This window comes from Mytilus galloprovincialis, chromosome 1 (genome assembly GCF_965363235.1).
Source record: "Mytilus galloprovincialis chromosome 1, xbMytGall1.hap1.1, whole genome shotgun sequence".
Classification (NCBI taxonomy): Eukaryota; Metazoa; Mollusca; class Bivalvia; order Mytilida; family Mytilidae; genus Mytilus; species Mytilus galloprovincialis.
The window spans coordinates 122,683,609-122,708,934 of NC_134838.1; the positions used below are offsets into that span (position 1 = coordinate 122,683,609).

General features: G+C 31.1%; 1 protein-coding gene across 2 annotated transcripts in view; it reads left to right on the top strand.

Annotated features, from left to right (window-relative positions):
• Window positions 1–1,637: 1,637 nt before the first annotated feature.
• Window positions 1,638–25,326, top strand: part of LOC143056448 (uncharacterized) — a 102,679-nt gene continuing 78,990 nt past the window's right edge. Inside the window, exons 1-12 of one of the 2 annotated variants that reach the window (XM_076229537.1) lie at window positions 1,638–1,699; window positions 5,360–5,493; window positions 6,256–6,390; window positions 7,389–7,484; window positions 8,455–8,479; window positions 12,501–12,589; window positions 13,773–13,861; window positions 14,257–14,291; window positions 14,859–15,001; window positions 17,128–17,180; window positions 17,610–17,655; window positions 19,317–19,418. In XM_076229537.1, the coding sequence (XP_076085652.1) occupies window positions 5,404–5,493; window positions 6,256–6,390; window positions 7,389–7,484; window positions 8,455–8,479; window positions 12,501–12,589; window positions 13,773–13,861; window positions 14,257–14,291; window positions 14,859–15,001; window positions 17,128–17,180; window positions 17,610–17,655; window positions 19,317–19,418 (903 nt within the window). In that variant the 5' untranslated portion in view covers window positions 1,638–1,699; window positions 5,360–5,403. Of the gene's footprint in view, window positions 1,700–2,041; window positions 2,157–5,359; window positions 5,494–6,255; window positions 6,391–7,388; window positions 7,485–8,454; window positions 8,480–12,500; window positions 12,590–13,772; window positions 13,862–14,256; window positions 14,292–14,858; window positions 15,002–17,127; window positions 17,181–17,609; window positions 17,656–19,316; window positions 19,419–25,326 lie in introns of those variants that run through there. The other variant, XM_076229531.1, reaches the window with a different exon arrangement.

The window sequence follows — 25,326 nt, forward strand, 5'->3', positions numbered from 1 at the left end:
TAAACTGTATTCTTGATATTGTCTCCTTATTAGCATATTGAGGAGGTGATATTATAATCTGTCAGTTGCTATCTTATTGTGTTTTCTTGACATAAAGTGTTGACCGCATGTCAGACAGTATCAAGTCGTCCTGACAATATGCTTCCATCGTCTGTTTTGGTCCATATATTCTAACATATGGTATTAAGCCACACTCCGTATGTTGATTTTTGCGTAAGAGAAGAACGAAAACGCATTCGTTTTAATAAGTAGCTGTGATTTAATTTCAAATTATTCAAAATTAGCTCATATTAATACGTAATCAGTTTGTTTTTACAATTAATTGAAAAGGAGCGTGAAGATGAGAATCCGTCATGACTAAAGAAGTCTTTGTAAAGTTTGGAACTGTGTCCTTGCATCTCAATAAGATTAGTATTAATTAGAGGTTTATTTCCCTCTTGCTGGTCCCTTTGTAATAATAACAAGTACCATTTCTAGTAGTCTCTTGAATTACATGGAAGCAATTCGTCTCCTGCGGGTTAGACGCATGTATTACACACGTCAACTTATTTTTTTGAAGATGGAGAAACTTGGATGCGGGTTGCAATTTCTTCAACATATCTGATGCTTAAAGAGTCCAGGTGCCGACAGCTGCAGGCAACGAACGAGATTTCGGATAGTCTATGATGCAAATGATATCATTGGTTTCGTAATACTTTGCAAACGATCTTTCTTGTAACTCAACTCTACGCCATCATTTGAATGACACCCCTCCATTTACATGCAGCATTTTGTTAAAATTTACGATGTCTTTTTCATTGGCAATACATCTTCATATTGTATGGACTCTTAAGAAGTAATAAATCATCTGATAGGGTGAACATGTAGCGTTTCTTCTGTGTACAGCTCTTTTAATTCGATCCCGTTATGTCTTTGTTTATTCATCTCACCTGCCAAACAGGCTCTTTTCTACATCAATGTGCATGGCGTCACCTTCTGACAATAAAACAACAGTCTGCCTAGATTTTTGCCTATTATTCTATAATAATTACCAAAGATAATCGACATTTTACGCAAGAAATTTTCGAAAAGATATAACAAAAGAAATACATGAACACGAAAAACTTGAAGAAGTAAAATTTTGTACTAACATGTTACACAGCTGCAATCATCTTATAAGTTATGAGGCACAATATGCAGATTATTCAGCTTCAAAATAATTAAGCTAGCTTGAAATTAAAATATAAAGAACAGAAATCAAATCAAAATGAGCAATCTGTCGACATAATAATACAAATCCCTCAAAATACCAGGTGAAGTAAACTATCTTAGAAAATCTCCTACGCAGTTTTTTGATGCACAAACGACTGCATTTCAAATAATTAGCCATAAAAGTGTGATATAAAGCAAGTTTATTGGATTAAATATTCACACAAATTTATTTTATTAATATTTAGCTCATAACGCCGGTTCACATACCATCTATATAGTTGCATGAAATTTGCCATGCAAAATGATTAGAGTAACCCGCCTTTGCATGCACTTCTGCACACTATTGACACCTGGTGGCGCTGGTGAATTGTAACAATAGCAACGCGTCCTATTTAATGTTCAATTTGCAAGCGGGAAAAAGAAACTTGTAATGTGTGCATACCAACTACTTATTTTCATCCAAGGACGTGGCACATTTCGCTAAATAAGATTAAAAAAACAAATTAAGGTAACGTTTTATCATTACAAAATAGTAATATATCATTGTAAGATATACAAAAAAGTTACTTTAAAATAAAAATTTATAAATATATTAAACAAAGCATGTGCAATTTCTGCAGTTTGCTGTCAATGTAATTCTTATCAAAATGAACTAATTTTATCTCTTTAAAATTATATGCATGTATAAATCAAGGTAAAATAAAACAATAAATTAATAAAATATCTATAAAATTAAAAAAAATCGCATGTATAATGGATGTAAATGCACAACAGTATCGTTCATTGTCGTGTTTACATCTGGCGAGCACATGCTTTTGTTGACAGATGACAGGTTCCCGCCATATGACGTCACAAAGGTTAGAGGTCGCCACCTAGTGGAATAAAGAAGTCGTCTGCTGAATGAAAACAATGCGATATGCCGTTGGGAAAACGTGTTATTGATACGAAAGAACGTCAAGGGAGATGTATGGGATTGTTTGATGAAACATTATACAATTGTTAAAAGTTTTCAAACAAAGCATGGCAATGTTCTCCGGACCTGATAAAAATTGTTTGCTACAGAACAGATCGAGCTCCATTCTAAAAAAAATAGTATTATAGTAAAAAGGGCGATTCAAGAACATTCACTCCTAGTGTCTGTCTGGCCACCAAACCATAACAAAAAAAATGTAGATGTATAAGCTCGTCATCTTTTCAACAAGTTGTGAACAACCTCTGTATAATATGATGAGAGATATAACATTTCAAAGTAATGATTCCCGTTGGGGTAAAACAAACTTTTCACTAATAAAGGGGGGAGTGCTGCTCCAGTTATAGTATTGCTTTAGTGAATCCCTATATAATCAACCAAATTTTTCCCATTTAAGGTGGGACCCTGTATCAGCCTATGGTTAAATGTTAAAATGACACGCATGACATGTCATATATGTTTACATTATTTGCAGAAACTCTTCCCAGAAAAGAATGTCTATCTGCCTGGTATTAATATTATATTGACAAAACACAACTATGAATTCAATCTTTGTTATTGAAGATAAGAGAACACCTCTTTTAAAATACTTATTTCAAATATGAATTATATATATTTAATGATTCCCTTCTTTGTCTTTGAAGTTAAGGTTCATGTAGACCTTTTGCCTTTGGCTAAAATTGCTGCGTTTTCACCTTGAAAAAGAGTACAGACAAACTTGTGCATCTGAAAAAATTTTAATTAAGGCATAGCATGCCCTAGACATTTGAGTTTCACCTAATATGGTCCACTAGTTTAAACATATTTATTTATAGTGGATTGGGAAACAAGTTTTGTAACTTATATTAATCCCTTTCCACTTTGCAAGTCAGTCAAAATTCAGACTGAAATTTTCATACCGGACGGGAATCGAAATCAGGAACCTTTGTGTTAGTAGTTGGATGTACTAACCACGGCTCTCTTATGGTCCACTCAGGTACACAGTTTAAATCACAAAATGTTGTCATGTATCTATTTTCCATGTCAATCTGATTATCAATACAGCTCACTTCAATTATAACCTGTGGGGAAGATCTCAAACCTAACTTAGTTTTAGCACCTTCTGGAGAAATGAAAAAAAGTGCACTGCAAAATCCTGTTCAGTTTTTATTTTTCTAAAACATAAAACATATTTGATTTTTTTTTTATTTAAGGCATGCTATGCTTTAAAACTTTTCCAGATGCACAGGTTTGTCTGTAATTTTGAGGTAAAAACGCAACCATTTTAGTCACAGGGTCCACATGAACCTTAAAAGGCTTCAACAGCAAAAAAATCCAAAAACATATTGTCTGAGAGACAATATGTATTGTTTAAGGGATATCCCTCTTTTAATGGGACCATAGAACAGACAACAGCAGAAGGTCACTTAAAGGTATTCAATGCAGGGAGAAACTCCCGTGCCCGGAGGCATTCTTCAGCTGGCCCCTAAACAAATAAATATTCTAGTTCAGTGATAATGCTAAACTCCAAATTATACACAAGAAACTAAAATTAAAAATCATACAAGTCTTACAGAGACTCCTGACTTGGGACAGGCGCAAAAATGAGGCATGGTTAAACATGTTTTTTGAGATCTCAATCCTTCCCTATACCTCTAGCCAATATAGAAAAGTAAACACATAACAATAGTAAAATTCAGTTCAAGAGAAGTCGGATGTCAGAAGAGGTAACAAAAAAAAATAAAGAAAATGACAATAATACATTAATAACAACAGACTACTAGCATTTATTGACATGCCAGCTTCAGACCTCAATTAAACTGATTGAAAGATTATGTCTTCATCATATGAATATCAGGCACAATCCCTCCCGTTGGGAGTTTCATATTATACCATCATAAATTATATGAAAGGAACATAACCTGTGTCATGCCAACAACTGGTTTGTAAAGAAATGTGTGTAATTCCGATGGAAAGACCCTATAAGCATGATAAGTGAAGCCAAAATATGCAATCTCTAATGACCTGACAACAGTATTGTAACTATATCCTTTCTTAATAAGTCTGTTTAAAGGTTTTGTTAGTGTCTGAGTTGAATACTGACATTTTTGTGCTTTGTAAAGAATATTACCATAAAAGATTGGATGTTAAATACCTGAAAGTATAAGAAGTCTGCATGTTGAGTTATATTTACAAATGATGTCCTTGTACTGAGGCCAAAATAAAAATATATGTGTGGTTCCAGTAACCCGACCAACCCTAGTTAAAACCCCCGACCCTAGAACTTTTTTTTAAATTTTCAAACGATCAAATTTTGAGGATTATGAATTAAAATAATTAAATTCATAGATTTCTGTCATCTAAATTTCCATCACAAGTATCTATTATGGCTAAAATGCAAGAATTCATAACAGAATGCAACAAAATTAACTAAAAACGTATCATGACTTTATTATACAACCAAATACATGTAAAAATGGCAGACTTCCGGTTGGGGTGTGTATAATACAAGAAACAATTTTAGTAAACACATGATTTTTTTCCGGATTTTGACATTCAAAAAAAAAATTGCCGACCTACCGACCCTATTTTTTAAAACTATGTAACTGGAACCACACATATATTTTTATTTGGCCTGATGATAAAATTTAGTAAATGTTTTGACTAGTTTGTGATATCGAAAACCCTTGTTTAATAATTTATTAGTAATACATAAATTGCTCTCTTTAAAATCTAAAACTTGTTACATATACGATCGAATCGTACAAATTGAGATATATAAACACCGTAAGATGGTGACAAAGATAGTCATCATCAAAAAATTAAGTACATTTTGTAGTGAAGATTTACTGAATTTTGCGGGAATTTTTTTTAATTTAATAGGCATGTTACCAATAACAACAAATTGTGACACCTGTTGTGGCCTTTGATAAGCTTTGGGTCGTAAATAAAGGCAACAGTAGTATACTGTTGTTTGAAAACCATAAACCTGTCATACAATACAGTTACTGAACTTTCCTCTGGCAAGCTAGAGAGCACTAATTTCAAACCCCAGTCTTGCAAGACCATGCTTTTTTTAGCTTTATTTTTACACAATTGCACTACCTAATTTCAGCAAACATGTTCAGATCTTCAATTTTAAGTTTGTATTTTTCTATGTAATTTCATTGCACAATGTATATGTAATCTAAACAACAACATGTATTTTTATTTAAATAGGCCTAAATACAAGTCATAAACAGACAAAAAGGTAGAACAACAAAATGTTGAAAGAAATAGTTGACTTGAAGAGTTGGGTAAATTCAGGAGATGTTTCTTGCAGTGACTTGAATACAAAGACAACTGTTTGTAAGGTAATAATTACAACCATATAAACATGTACATGTTTTTAAAAAATTATTACTCTCATTCATCACCTTGCCTTTATAGATTCTTTTAATGTGGATATTTAGAAGGCTTTGCCATGTTTTACAATACCAATTACTAAAATGGTTTTACGAAATTACAGTTTGAAACACCTTAAAACAAACTGATCTGTTGGTGATCTACTGGTAAAGTATTTAGCCTATTGCTACAGGCAAGGTTGTTAGTATGCAGTGAGTGCAGTGAAATAATGATAATGCTTACCATCCAAATCCAGTTATTTGATGACTGTGTCTTGCAATTGAAATAAAATGAGCATGTACTATTATATAAAGGAACACTGGTTTAAAAAGGTTTGATTTGGATATGAAACCTTCCATCCTAATGACATTTTATAAATAATGTGTTCTTATAATTATTTCTAGGTTATATGATTTTTATTGCTTGTTTTTTTTGGCTAAAATTTGATTTTTTTTTCTATAGTAATTTAATACTGGTTGGCTTTTCCCTTTACCAAGGAAATGGGCGAAAATCGGTATCCAACAAATAATAATGAATCTACATTATTGTTAGCTGTTAAAAACTTATGAAATATGCAATAATAGTTTTGGTTTGTTGAATTGGCCTGTAATATCATTAGCCAAACACAATTTTATGTATATTTCAAGGTTTATGATTCTTGAAGTTGATGAACATTAATGAATAATTTTATTATGTTGATCTTTGTACTCTTGTTTAATGTATTTCCATAGGCTGTAAGCTTGCACATTCTTGAAGGACCATTTCAGCATGAAGATTTACAGGACTTACTTCTCATACTTCAAGATATTGGTAGAGCTGGTGTAGCTTTCACTGAATTCATAATCAGTGAAGAATTTCTGCAGATGATAAGTTTTTATGACATATTAATCTTTTCATTCATACACCTTCATTTGTGCATAAACAATTATATTTAGTAAATATGGCATTAACTGCAAAGATTACTAAATTTGTAATTGAAAAAAAAAGATAATATGTTTGAATATTGCCATCATTTGCTTATATATTTATACATGTATATTGTCTTTAAAACCAAGTTATTGCTCTCATTTATGGTATGATTGCCAATAGGATAACTATTATGAGAGTTTGCAACATGTGAAAATGCTTCTTTCCTTCAATGATCATTAAACTAAACTTACCAATGACATAACTATAGACTGATGCAATGTAATTGCAAACTAGGATTGCTTGAGAGAAATTCTAGATTCAACATGAACAAAACTAGTGAAACATAGTAAAACATATGTTGGAATGACCAAACATCAGACTTTTACATGAAGTTGGATTATATAACTTTTAGTCTTCAAGATATCAAAGAAGGTTATGATTTTGATCAGATACTGGATTCGTTGAACTTTGTATTTCTGGATACATTTTATTTTTGAAATTCAGCATAGCATTCAGGTGGTTTTATATGTTGTTTATATGTCACAAACCTCATTAGTTAAATAGAAAACAACTTACCAACCTCCTTTATGCTTTTAAATTGGGTTGTTCCTGAGAAAATAGTTTGCTGTGAAATATTTTGCAGACTAGTTATTTGTCATCTTAATGCTGCAACTGTGTTGTATTAATTTGATTTTGAGATTTTGGTGCTTGTCATCAATACCTGATTCTTCAGTCAAGTAGTTAGCCAGGATCCTAGGCTTAAAAAGAAAATTCATTCAATAGATTAATAGATGTCACACATGTATAAATTGACAAAATTTTCAATAGATAAAATCTTAATTCTAAATGAAATGCAGATTAGGTAATATATTTTCATCTTATAAATATATATAAGCAGATATTTTTTTACAAATTATAGCTTCAAATGTATTTATTATACAAAATTTCTGTTTAAGTCCAGGAAGCAGTTCAATACTTGAAGCAAGAATGTAAAACAGAGAAAAGTGATGAAATGTATGTGTTAATGGAACAGTTTTTTGATGCCATAAATGTGAGTAACTGAAACACAATCACATTCTTATTTTCAAGTATAAGGTATGTTTTTTTCACCAAATTTAGTAATTAAGATGCTGAATTTTCTAAATTTGTTCTAGTTACTTTCCTTTGGCTGATAATAGTAGGAAATTCATTCTTGCCTGGATTATAATTTGTGCTTTTTTAAAGTTCTTTTTTTTTCTTGTAATTACATTTTGATCTTTTTCAAAGCAATTGAATCAACAGAATAGATATCAGGCCAATCAAATTTGCACATTGATGATTGTTGTGCTTCAATGTTAATATGCAATTGATTTTTGTTTTTTGGGTTTATTTACCCCAATGTCATGGATTTAAGCAACTAGAGGTCACTTTACAGACAGTAATTAAGAATAATCGAAACCCACATTGTATACTCCCCTATGAAGGGCAACAACAACACAACAAAATATGAAAAATTCAAACAAATAAACAAAGGTAGGATTTATGACGAAACTATAATCGAAAAAAAACAGATATAACTGACTGCAGCCAATGACAAACACTGAGTTACAGGCTCCTGACTAATGTAGTGTTGTGTGGTTGAACATGTTGATGAACGAGTGCCCAACCCTCAACATATCCTCAGACAGTCAAGTAACAGCACAGCATAACATAAAAACAAAAAAAAAAAACAGTTGGAAATGGCTTGACTCATCAGATCCTATTATATTATCGGTAGGTAAATCTTTTTGTTCAAAACAAAACAGTAATGTCAGTATAAAAATAAAAAGGACACAAAAGACAAAATAGCAACATTATAACACACTTTACTCTTTTAAGTCTAACCAATTTGCACTGTCATATTCTTTCAATGATTTTTAAGTTGTAAGAACTTTGCCCATGTCTGAGAATTTTTAGTTGACTTTGCTAATTTTTTAGAAAATATAAACATTTAGATTTTTTTTCTTACTAGCTGTTTAAAATTACATTTTGTATTATTTTAGATATTAAGTGAATCTTCAGCTGAAGGTAATTGTATACAAAGTGTAACAAATAACTGATTAAGGTGGTACCCAACACTTTCACTAAAATTTATTTGTCTCGTTTAATTTTCATAAAATTTTGACCAAAGTATTTACTTTGACCCTTTAACAAAAATATTAAAAATTCAAAAAATTTGAACCAAGCGTTTCATCAGAAAAATTACACTGGTTATATAGTAGTTTCACAAACACTAATTTTCATCATTGAGAAGCTTTATATTGCCTTCACAACTCAACGAAATTAAAACGTTTAGCTGATATTACAGAGTTATCTCCCTGTAGTGTTAGGTACCACCTTAAGATAAAAGGTTGAGGTAAAATAAGAATATTACTGAACAATACTGTTAATTTAGAATTAACTCCAGTTTCATGATTAACAAGAATTTTATTTAAGTGTTTTTGAAACTTTGAATTTTCTGTCAAACACAAAATTTTGTTGGTCCTTCATCTTTTTGAAAGTATGACCTAATTTGTAATGTTAGATAATATGGTGGAAAAACATTCGAAAATAAAATTAAAATATTAAAAGCATCAAGTAGATGTAATGGGTCCTTGTTGGAATTTTCCGTTGCTCAAAAGGTACACGTGTTTAGGAAAACATTTCGATCTTCTTGGTGTTTATCCAATAAGGGTGTGACATGCTGTCATATTTTTTCAAATTACTCGGAATTTATCATAACATACAATGAATTAAAACCAAAGTAAATGTTTGGTAAAAATGTTGAATAGAAGCATGTTTTCGGCTTCTTATTGATAGCTGAACACGCACGCGTGTTTGTGTACCTTAACAAGAACATTGCTAGAACGATTAACACATCAAAAACAAAATCAGTTGGAAAAAGTTAAAGGCCAAATCAATAATGACATAATATGTAGTTGGAAAGCATTTGAAATCGAAAGTTCTGATAAGGGACAACTTAACCCATATTTATGTAAATTGAATTAAACAAAAACAGTTTATATATATTATTTTTTAGCTCACCTGGCCCAAAGGCCCAAGTGAGTTTTTCTCATCACTTTGCGTCCGGCGTCCGGCGTCGTCCGGCGTTAGCTTTTACAAAAATCTTCTCCTCTGAAACTACTGGGCCAAATCAAACCAAACTTGGCCACAATCATCATTGGGGTATCTAGTTTAAAAAATGTGTGGCATGACCCGGTCAACCAACCAAGATGGCCGCCACGGCTAAAAACAGAACATAGGGGTAAAATGCAGTTTTTGGCTTATAACTCAAAAACCAAAGCATTTAGAGCAAATCTGACATGGGGTAAAAATGTTTATCAGGTCAAGATCTATCTGCCCTGAAATTTTCAGATGAATCGGTTGTTGGGTTGCTGCCCCTGAGTTGGTAATTTTGAGGAAATTTTGCTGTTTTTGGTTATTATCTTGAATATTATTATAGATAGAGATAAACTGTAAACAGCAATAATGTTCAGCAAAGTAAGATTTACAAATAAGTCAACATGACCAAAATGGTCAGTTGACCTGTTTAGGAGTTATTGCCCTTTATAGTCAATTTTTAACCATTTTTCGTTAATTAAAGTAATCTTTTACAAAAATCTTCTCCTCTGAAACTACTGGGCCAAATTAATCCAAACTTGGCCACAATCATCTTTGGGGTATCTAGTTTAATAAATGTGTGGCATGACCTGGTCAACCAACCAAGATGGCCGCCACGGCTAAAAATAAAACAAAGGGGTAAAATGCAGTTTTTGGCTTATAACTCAAAAACCAAAGCATTTTGAGGAAATCTGACTGGGATAAAAATGTTTATCAGGTCAAGATCTATCTGCCCTGAAATTTTCAGATGAATCGGTCAATCTGTTTTTGGGTTGCTGCCCCTGAATTGGTAATTTTGAGGAAATTTTGCTGTTTTTGGTTATTATCTTGAATATTATTATAGATAGAGATAAACTGTAAACGGCAATAATGTTCAGCAAAGTAAGATCTACAAATAAGTCAACATGACCAAAATGGTCAGTTGACCCGTTTAGGAGTTATTGCCCTTTATAGTCAATTTTTAACCATTTTTCGTTAATTAAAGTAATCTTTTACAAAAATCTTCTCCTCTGAAACTACTGGGCCAAATTAATCCAAACTTGGCCACAATCATCTTTGGGGTATCTAGTTTAAAAAATGTGTGGAGTGACCTGGTCAACCAACCAAGATGGCCGCCACCGCTAAAAATAGAACATAGGGGTAAAATGCAGTTTTTGGCTTATAACTCAAAAACCAAAGCATTTTGAGGAAATAAGACAGGGATAAAAATGTTTATCAGGTCAAGATCTATCTGCCCTGAAATTTTCAGATGAATCGGTCAATCAGTTGTTGGGTTGCTGCCCCTGAGTTGGTAATTTTTAGGAAATTTTGCTGTTTTTGGTTATTATCTTGAATATTATTATAGATAGAGATAAATTGTAAACAGCAATAATGTTCAGCAAAGTAAGATCTACAAATAAGTCAACATGACCAAAATGGTCAGTTGACGCCTTTAGGAGTTATTGCCCTTTATAGTCAATCTTTAACCATTTTCTCATAAATCTTAGTAATCTTTTACAAAAATCTTCTCCTCTGAAACTACTGGGCCAAATTAATCCAAACTTATCCACAATCATCTTTGGGGTATCTAGTTTAAAAAGTGTGTCCGATGACCCGGCCAACCAACCAAGATGGCCGCCATGGCTATAAATTGAACATAGGAGTAAAATGCAGTTTTTGGCTTATAACTCAAAAACCAAAGCGTTTAGAGCAAATCTTACATGGGGTTAAATTGTTTATCAGGTCAAGATCTATCTGCCACGAAATTTTCAGATGAATCTGACAACCCGTTGTTGGGTTGCTGCCCCTGAATTGGTAATTTTAAGGAAATTTTGCTGTTTTTGGTTATTGTCTTGAATATTATTATAGATAGAGATAAACTGCAAACAGCAATAATGTTCAGCAAAGTAAGATTTACAAATAAGTCAACATGACCGAAATGGTCAATTGACCCCTAAGGAGTTATTGTCCTTTATAGTCAATTTTCAACAATTTTTATAAAATTTGTAAATTTTTACTAACATTTTCCACTGAAACTACTGGGCCAAGTTCATAAGTAAGATGTACAAACACATCACCATCACCAAAATACAATTTTGTCTTGAATCCATCTGCTTCCTTTGTTTAATAGTCACATAGACCAAGGTGAGCGACACAGGCTCTTTAGAGCCTCTAGTTCAAGTACCTATTAGAAATAGGTCAACTATATTTGGTGGATGAAATTATTGTATGGTGGGCAGGTAGGTATCATCTGACCTTGACATCACTTTCATGGTTCATTGGTCAATGTTAAGTTAATGTGTTTTTGTCTGTTTATTCAAATATAAATAATAGCAATAAGTCTATTTATCTATAACTATACTGTAAATTCATAAATTAATGCGTGCATTTATTATTGCAATTTTGCCATTTTAGACTTGAATGCGATTTTAATTTTTACGATTGTGAGAAATATCCTATTTACTTCATATAAAATATTTCTAAATGCGAGTTTAAATTATTGTGTTTACATCTCTGTTGCATTTTTCGCAATAATAAAAACCTTGCATTAATTTCTGAATTTACAGTATTTGGTGTATAAATAATTGTGAGTTGTATATCTCTGTCTGGCAGGTATAATTTTACTTAAACATCATTTTCATAGAGCTTTAAAATGCTATGTTTCTGTAATGCTTTTAATAAAACTTTCATCTTTTAGACCTTCAACATAAATAAATGTCAGTAAAACAGGCAAGACATTTCAGCGTGTGCACTCTTGTCTTTATAGAAACTGTCTTGTTCTTGAATTGGCATTTTGTCTTAAAGTTTGCAGATTTAAGCTAAGAACTAGACTGGTTGTGTGCTGCTATATTACAATACAAAATATTTAATAGTGGTATACAATTAAACTACCTTAAAGTGTTATATTTAAAGAGTACAGGGGTAGGAATTATAATAATTATTACAGTTTATTTTATATGTTTATTTGTAGCCAAAGCTTCACTTGTGCAGAAATTTTGTCAACTTTATTTAGATTCACTTCTACAAAATGAAGCAGCAGATTTTAGACATAGATTAGAAGTAAGTACAATATGTTTCGTTTATATTCATGGTGGATCAATTTATGGGTCACAGCAAACCACAAAATTAAGAATTCAAAGAATAATCAATTTTATTGTGTAAGGAATGCATGAATAGAGAATAGCCTTAGTATTTCAATGTGATCAATGATTTACTGTGTGTTTCTAAATATGTTTTGTTGTAACTTGTCATGAAAAAAGAAAGATTTAAAAACAAAATTATTCAATACCAAGAAAAAAATCTTGAAATTATATTAACCCCATTCTGTCATTCTGCAACTAACAGTTTAACAAACTTTTTATGCCCCATTTATAGGCATAATGGTTTCTGGTCCGTCTGTCCGATCGTCCGTCCTGCCTAAGGTTAGAGTTTTTGGTCAAGGTATTTTTTGATGAAGTTGAAGTCCAATCAACTTGAAATTTAGTACACATTTTCCTTATAATATGATCTTTATAATTTTAATGCCAATTTAGAGTTTTTACCCTAATTTCCCGGTCCAATGAACATAGCAAATGATGATGCGATTTGGGTATCCGTGTACAATGGATACATTCTTGTATTCATTAAAATGTCTTCCCGTATTGAGCTGATATTTAGTATGTAAGTCTTCTATGATGAATTACAGATCGCTTTAAAGTTTGGGTCAGCTTTTGTCAAATTTACAGGCCTTGAACTTTGACAGTAACAGTTGTACATACGTGTAACTGTCTTCACATATTGAGCTGAATTTTAATATGCAAGTTTACTATGATAAGTTATAGATTGAGTTAAGGGCTTATGACTTCGAAAATAATTCACTACTCAAAATGGATTTCAAGCTTTTTTGTAAGTCTTGACCTTTCATGTTGACATATTTAGTTTCTTTTGTCATTATGTCAGTATTGAGAAATGTTTATATGAACATTTGTTTCTAGTTCTGTTGTACAATTCTAGTATGGTTAATATTACAACCAGCATATCAATATATTTACTAAGTGTTCTTTATCAAATAGAATGAAAATGTATTTTGTGTACATTTATTCACATCTTCATCTTTCATTCAGGTTTTTCAACAGCAACAAAAATTGTGACTTGAACAAATTAAATAATTGTTTTTCTGCTTGGTTTCCAGCTTGTACTACAAACATTTTAAGTGTAATTCTTCCTTTATATTAAAGCATGTCATTTCTTCTACTTCATCTAGATTCTCAGGTCAATGAATGTTTTATTGGAAGATGCACCATGCAGTATTAAAGAAGCTCTACTGTCTAGTCAGTTTATTAAACCTAGTCTGTAAGTTTGTTTTGATTATTCAATAGAAATATCTTATTACTACTAGAGATTCAGAAAAAGTGGAAGGCAAACAAATAAACAAATAGATAAATAAAAAATGTCACTATCAATATAGTAGAACTCTTTCATTTGTGGTTACTAATTAAAATTTATACAGAGGCAATTATTTCATCAAAATTTGGAAAAGAACAATAAAAAATCACAATAAACAAAATAGGTATGTTCTGTAATGTTAATCTCCAAGGATTATATGTATCTAATGAATGATTCTGTCAGAACTAACTTCCAGGTTTTTTTTTATACTTTGAACTATGATTAGAGGTATGCTTAACACAACATTTTCAACTTCTTCTTGTGATGCTTTAAATTTATGCTATTGTTTTCTTGACTTTCAGCAAGAAGTTATCAACCTTGCTGAATGAAATTGGAGGTACATGTTATATGTTAATTGATTGAAACTGTTTTAAAGGGTTTCAGTATAAATTTATAATCATAATTTTGTAAACATAATTTTGATAATTATAGTATTGAAATAGAAATGTAGGAAAAAATGTGTTTTCATAAATTGACCTAGAATGGTATTTAAGTTAAGATTGTTATGTCCCACTTACAATTGTAGTAAGTCAATTACTTTTCTGGTTTAATATAGTTTGCCATGAAGTAGGGGTGATTAACTTGAAATTTTCAATGAATAATCTTAAATTTTTTTCTTCAAAATAATTGTTTTTAACCCAGATTTAGCAATTCACAGGTCAGGTTAAAATTTTGTTGAAGGTAATTTATCACAGCATGATGTTGTAATCAAATTGGATTGAAAGGAGATGTGGTCAGACTGTAAAAGTATAGTAAGGTATAAAAGGTCCCAGCTTAACAAAAGTAAAACAATCCAAAATAGATTAGAAAACCAATGACCTGATTTTTGCTCCTAAATTTATAACTGAAATGTCGGACATGAATTCAAATTTTGTATTGACTTGTGCTTTTTCTTTCATTTTAGATTATGAATTTCAAGTTTGTATTTCTGAGTGCCTATTTAGAATTATACCAAAAAAGGTACGAGACCAGACAATATCTACTGTTTTCAAGAACCAAGCAAGAAGAAAAGACTTTCTTGCCATTAGAGACAATGAATTTGAAACTGTAAGTTCTGATACATTTTGTGTTACAAATTTTTAAAATTGTCAACCATCTGAATCTACACACCAAAAAATATGAAACTTTACCAAGATTTTGTGGTCCAAAGAAAGAATAAATGAGTTTTCTACTAAAAATGACAACACTATAATTGAGAATGGAAATCAGGGGTGTGTCAAAGAGACACCAACCTGACCAAACAGCAGAATGCAGCAGAAGGCCACCAACGGGTGTTCAACACAGCAAAAAAATCCCACTCCTGGAGGTATGCTTCCAATGGCCCCTAAACAAAAATGTGTACTTGTTCAGTGAAATTTCCAAAACAAAATAATGAACTAAAATTGAAAATCATACATGATCTAACAAAGGCCAGAAGCTACTGCATATTTTGACATACTTGTGAGTAGGATATATTGAATTAATTCAGATACCAAACAAACATTAACATTGTAAAAGTATATTTGTTCTGCCTAACAGAAGTTCCACTAAAAACTTTGTTATAAACCATATTATAATACCTGCTTCTGGTGGAACAACTTAAATAAATAGAACAAATATTTTATAATCTTAATTCTGTAAGGAACAAATACTGTTATATATGTTCCAGTGGAAATATTACACAATAATTGTATCACTTGGAACTTATATAAGGAGGGAACTACTATTTCATGAAAACATGCAAGGAGTTTTTTTTTTTATAAAAATCACAATAATTATGTCATAAGACAACATAAGAAGAAAAGAAATACTTTATTATGTCAGTTTTATAGCAATCATGTTTTTTGGGATAATTTATTTTGTTTGTCATCTTTAAGTTTTATTCTAAAGTTATTAATTATTGATTTCCTTTATATTAAGTATAATGCTTCTGAGTATCCTTGACTACACAGGGCTCAATACTTGGTCCCATTTTGTTTGTTTTGTTCATAAATGACCTTCCATTACACATCAACAACTGCCATACAGACTTGTATGCTGATGACACAACTATGCATACATCAGGAAAGACTATTGGTGATATGCAATTAAAAGTACAAGATGATCCTCCAATGTGTCGAAAAATGGTGTCATGAAAATAGCATGTTCATAAATTCGGATAGACAAAATGTATGGTTATAGGTACAAGACAAAGGCTGCGTTTAAATCAAGCAGAACCAGTTCTAACTATTGAGAATAATATTCTTCAAAAATCATCAATTGAAAAACTTTTAGGTGTTAGAATTGACTCTAATCTGTCCTGGACAGGCCATGTTAATTACTTATGTTCATCAATTTCATCTAGACTTTTTACTCTCTAAAATCAAGAAATTTCTAAATATTGATCTAAGAAAATTATTTTATAATGGTTATATTCTCCCACTGATAGATTATTGTTGTATTATTTGGAGTGGTTGTGCTAAAAATGAGCTAGTTAGAATAATAAAATTGCAGAAAAGGGCTGCAAGACTTATTTTAGATGCTGATCCACTTTCATCATCAGCTCCACTGTTTAAACAGCTTGGATAGATGACAGTAGAGAACAGAATGTCATACCACAAATCAGTTTTGATGCATAAATGCCTTAAGAATGAAGCCCCTGTATATCTCACTGAAAAATTTAAAGAAATGCCAGAAATAAACCAATATCGTTTGAGAAATGCCTCTTGCAAAAATTTACAAGTTCCAAAAGCCAAAACAGAGCTTTATAAGAAATCTTTTATATATTCAGGATCTATTTTATGGAATAACTTACCAATATCCCTGAAAAAATCAACCTCAAGTACAAGCTCATTCAAAAAAGATTTAAAAAATTATTTAATGGAACATTAAGAAGCTGTGCGTTTTTTATTTGCATAATAATTTTCACACACTTACTCAAACTTATGATATTGTTGATGCCAATACTATACATGTCATATATGAATTTGTAACTTTTACCTGTTTGAAAATTGTATATTTCATAACAATTTTTTATTTCATTATTCATGTATATTTTGTAATTGTTTGTTATATTTCATTGTATTTCATGAGGGCCTCAGGGAAGATTAGCTTTATAGCTAACTGTGTAACCCTCTTTAAATAAAGAATTATTATTATTATTATTATTAATAGTGCACTGCAGATAATGATAATTTCTTATTTCAATTTTGTAGGATTGCAGAATATTTTTAAACAAGTTGAATGCTTCATTGAAGAAAAGCAATAGGTATGACATAAAAATAAGATGATTTGGTATGATTGGCAATGAGAAAACTCTCCACAAGAAACATGTGACACAGGGAGTAAAAACTATAAGCCATACGGCCTGCAACAATAATTAAAACTCATGCAGCATAGTCTGTGGCGTTAGAACTTTATTGGATTATAATACAAAAAGCCTATAAAGGGTTATGCAATAACGTGCATTTGATTTTAATTGCTTGGGAAAAAATGGTGTCAGGCGACATAAATTAGAACGATGGCAACCATTTGACGATGGCTGGGAGCCATCATTAAACAGGTCATGGAGATTCCTGCAGATATTTTATGTTATTATTTATAACGTTAAAATTTTACGGAAACCTGTGTGTTGTTCAGTAATGGTGGACAAATAGTGATAAGGTGTATAATCAACTATTGTATATTTCTTTTTAAGAGTGTTTTCAGTACCATGTAACAAAGCTTGGCTAGGAGATAAAGAGGTATGTATTTAGATAAAAGGCATAGACAAAAGATTGAAAAGAAACAAGCACCTGTATCTTTTAAAATATTAGTTTGTATATCTTTAACATTATGAATGAATGATGAAGGTAACTTCATACATTAAACTGTCACAAAAGTTGACACCATGAAGAAGATATCTTTTTAGCTCACCTGGCCAGGAGGGCCAAGTGAGCTTTTCTCATCACTTTGCGTCCGTTGTCGTCCGTCATTAGCTTTTACAAAAATCTTCTCCTCTGAAACTACTGAGCCAAATTAAACCAAACTTGGCCACAATCATCATTGGGGTAGCTAGTTTAAAAAATGTGTGGCGTGACCCAGCCAACCAACCAAGATGGCCACCATGGCTAAAAATAGAACATAGGGGTAAAATGTAGATTTTGGCTTATAACTCTGACACCAAAGCATTTAGAGCAAATCTGACATGGGGGTAAAATTGTTTATCAGGTAAAGATCTATCTGCCTTGAAATTTTCAGATGAATCTGACAACCGGTTGTTGGGTTGCCGTCCCCCAATTGATAATTTTTAAAGAAATTTTGTCATTTTTGGTTATTATCTTGAATACTATTATAGATAGAGATAAACTGTAAACAGCAATAATGTTTAACAAAGTAAGATCTACAAATAAGGAGTTATTGCCCTTTATAGTCAATTTTTAACAATTTTCATTAATTTGGTAAATTTTTATAAAATATTTTCCTCTGTAATGAAAGGGCCAAGTTTATTATAGATAGAGAAAATTGTAAGGAGCAAGAATTTCAGTACATAAAGATCTACAAACACATCACCATCACCAAAACACAATTTTGTCATGAATCCACTTGTGTAATTTGGTTAATATGGACATAGACCAAGGTGAGCGACACAGGCTTTTAAGAGCCTCTAGTTATTATATCAGAGATTATTGGTCAAGGTCATTTGATGATGATATAGAAAATACTTAGCCTTACCTGTTACATTTAATGTTAATCAAAACTTATACAGTGATTCCCTATGGAAAAAGAACAGAATTATTCATATTACATTGCATGTATTTTTGCATGAAATACCAGTTGAACAACTCAGGCTCTTAAACCTCCTTTGTAACACTAAAATTAAGGATGTTTCTGATAAAGTTAATGACTGCAGGAACAAAATTTGTTAATCATATTATTAAGTTTTGGTCAATTAAGAAGGGAAAAAGTTCAGAAATGAATCAAATGATTATTTTCAGACAATTAATCAGTTTTTTATTTAGGGGAAACAATCCAACTAAGTTCTAAACATGAACCTGTATATATGTAGCATCAAGAATAACATATTTTTAACATATAAACAAGGATAGGTCTGTTTGATCTAATAAGCATTCACATGTGTACAATTCTTGCAAGATTTTTATGAAATATATATTAAAGGTTTATATCCCAAATATCTGGAACAATTTTGACATCAGTTTTACCGTTCTGGAGTTATGCCCCTTTATAAAAGAAAAAAATGCTAACTCTGTCATTTCCGTTCTCAAACTTTACTGATGTGGAGGTAATCTGTTGATAAATAATGTATATACATTAGGGACTATTTCTCTGTCTATCAATTACCTGTTGTCATTCTTCGTATAAAACATTGCTGAGACCTAATTTTTTGAGCAAATTGTTGTTGTAGTTGCACAAGCCTGATGATCCAAATTATGAGACATTCTGGGTAGACTTTAATGCTGGCAGTGAGAGGCTGACTGTCTTCTGTGGATCTTACAATAGTTCAGAGGTAAGAAATATTGTAAAACAAGTGATGATAATGTTGAAAAAGAGATTTGTAGAAGTTGAAATAATATAGCATGCAAATCAAGAGCTTAAATGTCTTTGCAAAAACTTTGTTTAGTTGTTTGCTCAGACACTGTAATTAAGATTAACACCTAAATTTCTTTATAAAGGAACAGTTTTATATGAATTGATAGTGGAAACCCATTTTGTAATCAGCAAATAATCCTATCCCATACTTGAAATTCATCAAAACATCTGGATTAAAAATTAGTGCATTTCTGAATTGTATTTTTATAACATCACATTCTGGGTTTTTATTCATCTGATGAGTTAAGCCTTTTTCAACTGATTTTTAAGCAGTTAAGCTGCTTTATGCGAGCACCCTAGATTTATGTTCAACCCAATAAATGCTGAAATATGTGCCACTTTTATTATCTGGCTGGCTATCATGTTATTTATAACTAATTGGATACTTTTTTCATACTTTTTATTCTGGAATAAAAAAAATATTACCACAAAAATGTTAAATGGACGTCGATTTTCCCAAAAGTTTTGAAGTTGCACATAGGAAGTAGTGCTCGATAGAAATCCTTCTATAGTTTATTATTCCCTGTGCTGTTGGTTAAGATGTCAAAGAACAATTGTATGAAATATTTGATCGCCGAAAATCTATAAAGATGAGTCGTTTACATTTCCCAAATGGCAAAAGTCATCGATACGTATTACATACGTCAGTAGTCTATTAATCAGCTGATATAAGTTGGCGGCAATTTCAAATTACATACAGTACACACAGAGAGGATGTAATCTCACACTCCCTACACTGTGTAAAAACTTGGTGTCACACCAGGAAACTCCAGCAACACTCTCCAAATCTTGGGAGGAAATTGGGAGAAACTTGGGAGTAATTCCTCCCTAAAACTCCTTAATTGTTTATTACCTTGGTGTGGTTTCTCCCAACACCATGATTTTTATTGCTATGTTTACCTTTGAAGTGTGCCAGTAGTTGATGACTACAATACACATTTCCTGTGTTTCCTGCCATTAAATGACAGTCACAAAAATGATGAAAAGTGTGAGATTTGTTAAATTTGATCAGAGATATATTATAATCTGATTTTATTAAAGAATCCTGCACAACTTTATTTATTAAAAATATATTCAGCATTTGTTCTGACAGTGTTGGTTTTTCATACCTAAGAAACATTATTAAAACAAACGAAACATCACCTGTAAGTGGAGTATACTTAATAGAAAATAAAGACATATATTTTAATTGAATTTATTCATATTTTTTTTTATATAAATTTGAATAATAAATGAAGATTATTTAAATATAATATGTATGAAATTTATCTACATTATTTTATTTTATTCATTTTTTTTGGTATCATTACTATTATTTTTCAAACCATGTATATATTAATATCTATATGTTTAAACTGACTATAAATACAATTTATTGTAAATGTCAAGTTGCCATTCTTAATTATGAGATTATGAAAGAATGTAAATAATTTTCCAATCTAAAAATACTTTTTGTATATAATTTTTAAAATAATTTCATTAACCTTTTTTATAGCTTTTAGAAAAAGAAACTAAATAGGAAATGATTGAAATGGGAAGAAGTTGACATGTAATTATATGTCACTGTCAGACCATGCAGTCGTGCTTTGTTGATTTTTATTACTTTTACCTGCAATTAACAGGTCATAAAACACTCCCAGATGGGAGTAATTACTTGGTGTTTTTTGGGAGGGGAAATCAGTGTTTCACAGTGTGACACTGTGTTACACCAGAATCAGTGTTGGGAGTATGAGATTACATCCTCTCTGTGTGTACTGTAGAAAACGAAATTTACGTACCTTTTAAATTGGGAGGATTCTGATGATTCATAGGTACTTTATTATTAATCATTTTATTCATTTTTTTGTCTGAAATGATTGAGATTATTTAAATCATCTAAATTCAGTAATCTTAAATGTATGCTCATTTGTATTCTTGTTAATATTATTCCGTTATCTCGCAAATGACTTCCTTCATGCTTGTCAAATAAAGTTGTTGTTATTGTAGTTTTCTGATTGGTCGATGTCAAGGTCATTTTAAGATTGTTTCGCTTTGGTGTTACAATGTAACATAATGCTACACTTGCTTTGATTTAGCTCAATGTGCTTCAATGAATATTGAGATTAAAACTTTGACAACTGTTTTCTAAAGGACGGCATTATTCAACTTCCAAAGTCACATATTCTGTAAAATATTAAGTCCGAATCTGTGACGCGTATCACACCGTAATTGTTTTTGATTTACAAAGACTTTTCGATTTCCGGTACAGAAAAATAAAATACGACTTTTTTGTTATAATGTTTCTTTTTAAAAATTTTCACATTTAAACACTCGTTAAGTGTTCTTGAATCAATTCTATGCGGTTCCTTCAGCAACTTTATGCTGGTTAACGATTTCCCCATGAAAATAATGTGAAAAGAAATCGCATGATACGATAAAAAGGTAACGACTAACGAGGCTCGAGAAACGTTTGTTTTCAACAAGTTGAAGTTACAAACAAGTTTTTCTTAATTCCTACTATTACAGTTATTTAAAGTTTAAATAAATGTTTTTTTTTTTTTTTTTTTTATTATGATATTAGTAATGGAAGACAGTTAAACCGTAATCAAGATATTTTAATTCAGTTATAACTTGAGACTTTAATAAAATACACCTTATCACTAATCCCGGCTGACCCGGCCGCCTAAACTTTTGACGCATACAACAATCACTTTTCCATTGTGGCGTCAGATATTTTGTTTAATGACGTCAAAATTTTACGGGAACCTGTGTGATTTTCAGTAATGGCGGACTAATAGCGATAAGGTGTATGGAACTGGCTACGGTTACATGGAAATGTAACAATAATAAAAATATTATTGTTACATTGGATACTAAATGCCGGAATGCATGGTTGGGTCAGGACCTGTTTAATTACAAATATAACAATAATTATGGAGGCTATACATTTGCGTTATTGTTACATGAAAAACAGTAATATACGATGTGACTAGAAATATGTACTAATAATAAAAGTTGAAGACATTTATTTTATATTTACAATACATACATTTATTACATACAATTTATTTACTGTAATTTTTTATTTACAATGACAATTTCTACAAATCCAGTAAGTGTTTTTTAAAGTCCGACACATTTTTGATGAACGAAATAAAGTCCTCCACTGATACGTGTACATACAGAAGTTCTTAGTATTTAAGTGACAGTTAGCAAACTTTGCTTTTGATGTATCAATTTGGGTCAAATTGTATAGCTGTATGAAATTTATGTCTTGATATTGTATTAGTTTCCTTTAAAACGCATCCCAAGTTTTAACGTTTCTCAATCTAAACAAATTGGTTATAAAGACGGTAATAAGAGAAGGTGTGCAGTTTAAGACTTTAAAAAAGTGAAACCATTGAACTATATTTTTCGCCTTTGGCACTCCTAATCTTGAGTAGTATCTTTAGGAACACAAAACCATTAATACGTAAAACTATTCAAGTTATGCAGCATTTGTTGAATAATAATATTTATTTTTTATCAGTATCAGGGGTGGATCCAACTATATGCTCCCATTCAAATGCATTGATCGGCAAACCACCCCGACCCCCCCTGGATCCGCCAGTGAGTATTATACAAGTATATACAAAATGTATGAAAGAATTAAGCAATACAACTATAGAAGATTTAAGTTTAATAAATCTAGCGTACATTGCTGTTTTTCATGTACCCCCCCCCCCCCCCCCCCTGTGACAATAACGTAATGCTGAGATTACTATTAATCTCAGCGTAATGTAACCATAGCCTCAGTTATTATTGTTACATTCGTAATAAATCAGTTCCTCGCCCAACTTTGCATTCCGGCAATTAGTCTCCAGTGTAACAATAATATTTTTATTGTTGTTACATTTCCATGTAACCGTAGCCAGTGTCTAATAAAATTGAGAATGAAAATGGGGAATGTGTCATATAGACAATAACCTGATCTAAGAGCAGACAACAGTCGAAGGTTACCAATGGATCTTTAATGCAGGGAGAAACTCCTACACCCAAAGGATTGCTTTTGCTGGCCCCTTTACATAATAACGAAAATGTAGACTATTTCAACATTGAATCTTTATAAATATAAATTGGAAATAACTTTTGAAAGTGGTAGGATTGCATAACATAAACATTACTGTACAAGCATTATTCATGTTATTTGATACTTTAGAAATAGCTGAGAACAATGCCTGAGATAAATATTTTGACTAATTCTTTACACTATTCATCTGAACTTGACCAAGTTTGCCTTTGGGTTTTTGATTAAGTACCGGTCTTTGTAAAAATCATGCAGAAGGTGATTCATGACATGTCACAGAAGTAATAATTACTTCTGTGACCTGTCATGAATCACCTTCTGCATGATTTTTTTTGCCCTATATCATAAGGACTTTGGTAGATGAGTAAAATTCTGTCTTTATTTTCCCTGTATTATGCCCGTTGCCATGGTAACCATCAAATCAACATTTTGCCTGAATATGTGAAAAAAGACCCTTTTGAAAATATAAAATAAGGGAATTTAAAGTCCAATAGAAATAAAGTTAATCAATTCAAACAGTATGAATATTTACAGTATTGACAAACTAAACCCCAAACTATACAAAAAACGTTAAAATTTTGAATTTACTAAATAGTTTGTTTCCATAGCAACCATTTAAAAATGTGTTAAAATTCGAAAATGAAAAATTTCAAAAACACCTAAATTTTAAATCTGTTTATCTCCCAAGACCAACAATATTATGACATGTCATTGACAAATTTTGAAAGACCACATTCTATATATTAATAAAATAAAAAGAAAGTCGTGTGTTTTTTTTCTTTAAAAAAGTAATTTTAGTCAAAAATTGTCAATTTCACCAAAATTTAGATTACAAAACAGATGAATACTGAAACATTTTGAACTTAAAAAGCTAAAACTTTCCATTAATACGTGCATTTCTGACACAAATATGGTAATTTTAAACGAAAATATATGATAAATGAAGACATACTTGTACAAAATGAAAAATCATTACTCTGGGTATGGTGCACCCCCCCTTTTTTTCGTTTTTTTTTTTTTTTTTTCAAAATTATAAATTTTGTTGAAAAAATTGTGGTATCTCATAGTATTTACTTGTGAACTAAGTATTTTAAGAATTTAAGCATAACACAACTTCTAAAGTTGAGGGCAGCATATGTACCCCTCCCTTCAATCTTATATGTAAGATTTGTCATAAATTTTTTAAAAATGGTAATACGCAAAACCCGTTATCTTGCCTTAGACTGATGCTGTCAGTGAAAAAGAATAATGTTGTCAGAATCCAAAACTTAATTACTGGTAAGTCTATGTATAAAAATAAGAGGATGTGTTTTAATTGTCAATGAAACAATTAACTCTTCACCAGAGAGCAAAGACATAGAAATAAGCAACCACAGGTCACTGTATAGCCTTCAACAATGAGCATAGCATGATTATCTATAAAACAAATCTTAATGAACATTTAAAAAAAAATAGCTCAGGATACTTTCTCTTTCAAAATGGTTATAAAGAAGTAAAAGTAACAATTTAATGCAACTCATTGTTGGTTTTTGAAACAGATTGATTCTTTAAAAACTTTAACCCTAGGCTAAGATCTGCTAAACAAGAAGGCTCACCCTGAAATGTCTGGTTGGTTTTATTTATCATTGAATTACTTTTACAACTCTGTAAGTGTTATGTAAAGATTCCTGTACAGAAATTGCTAACAAAAGCACATAAGTTTCACATGTGAAGCACATGAGATGCAAGTAAGAATTGTATGCAAATCAGGTTGCTCATATGTGCAGTTTGGTAGTTCATA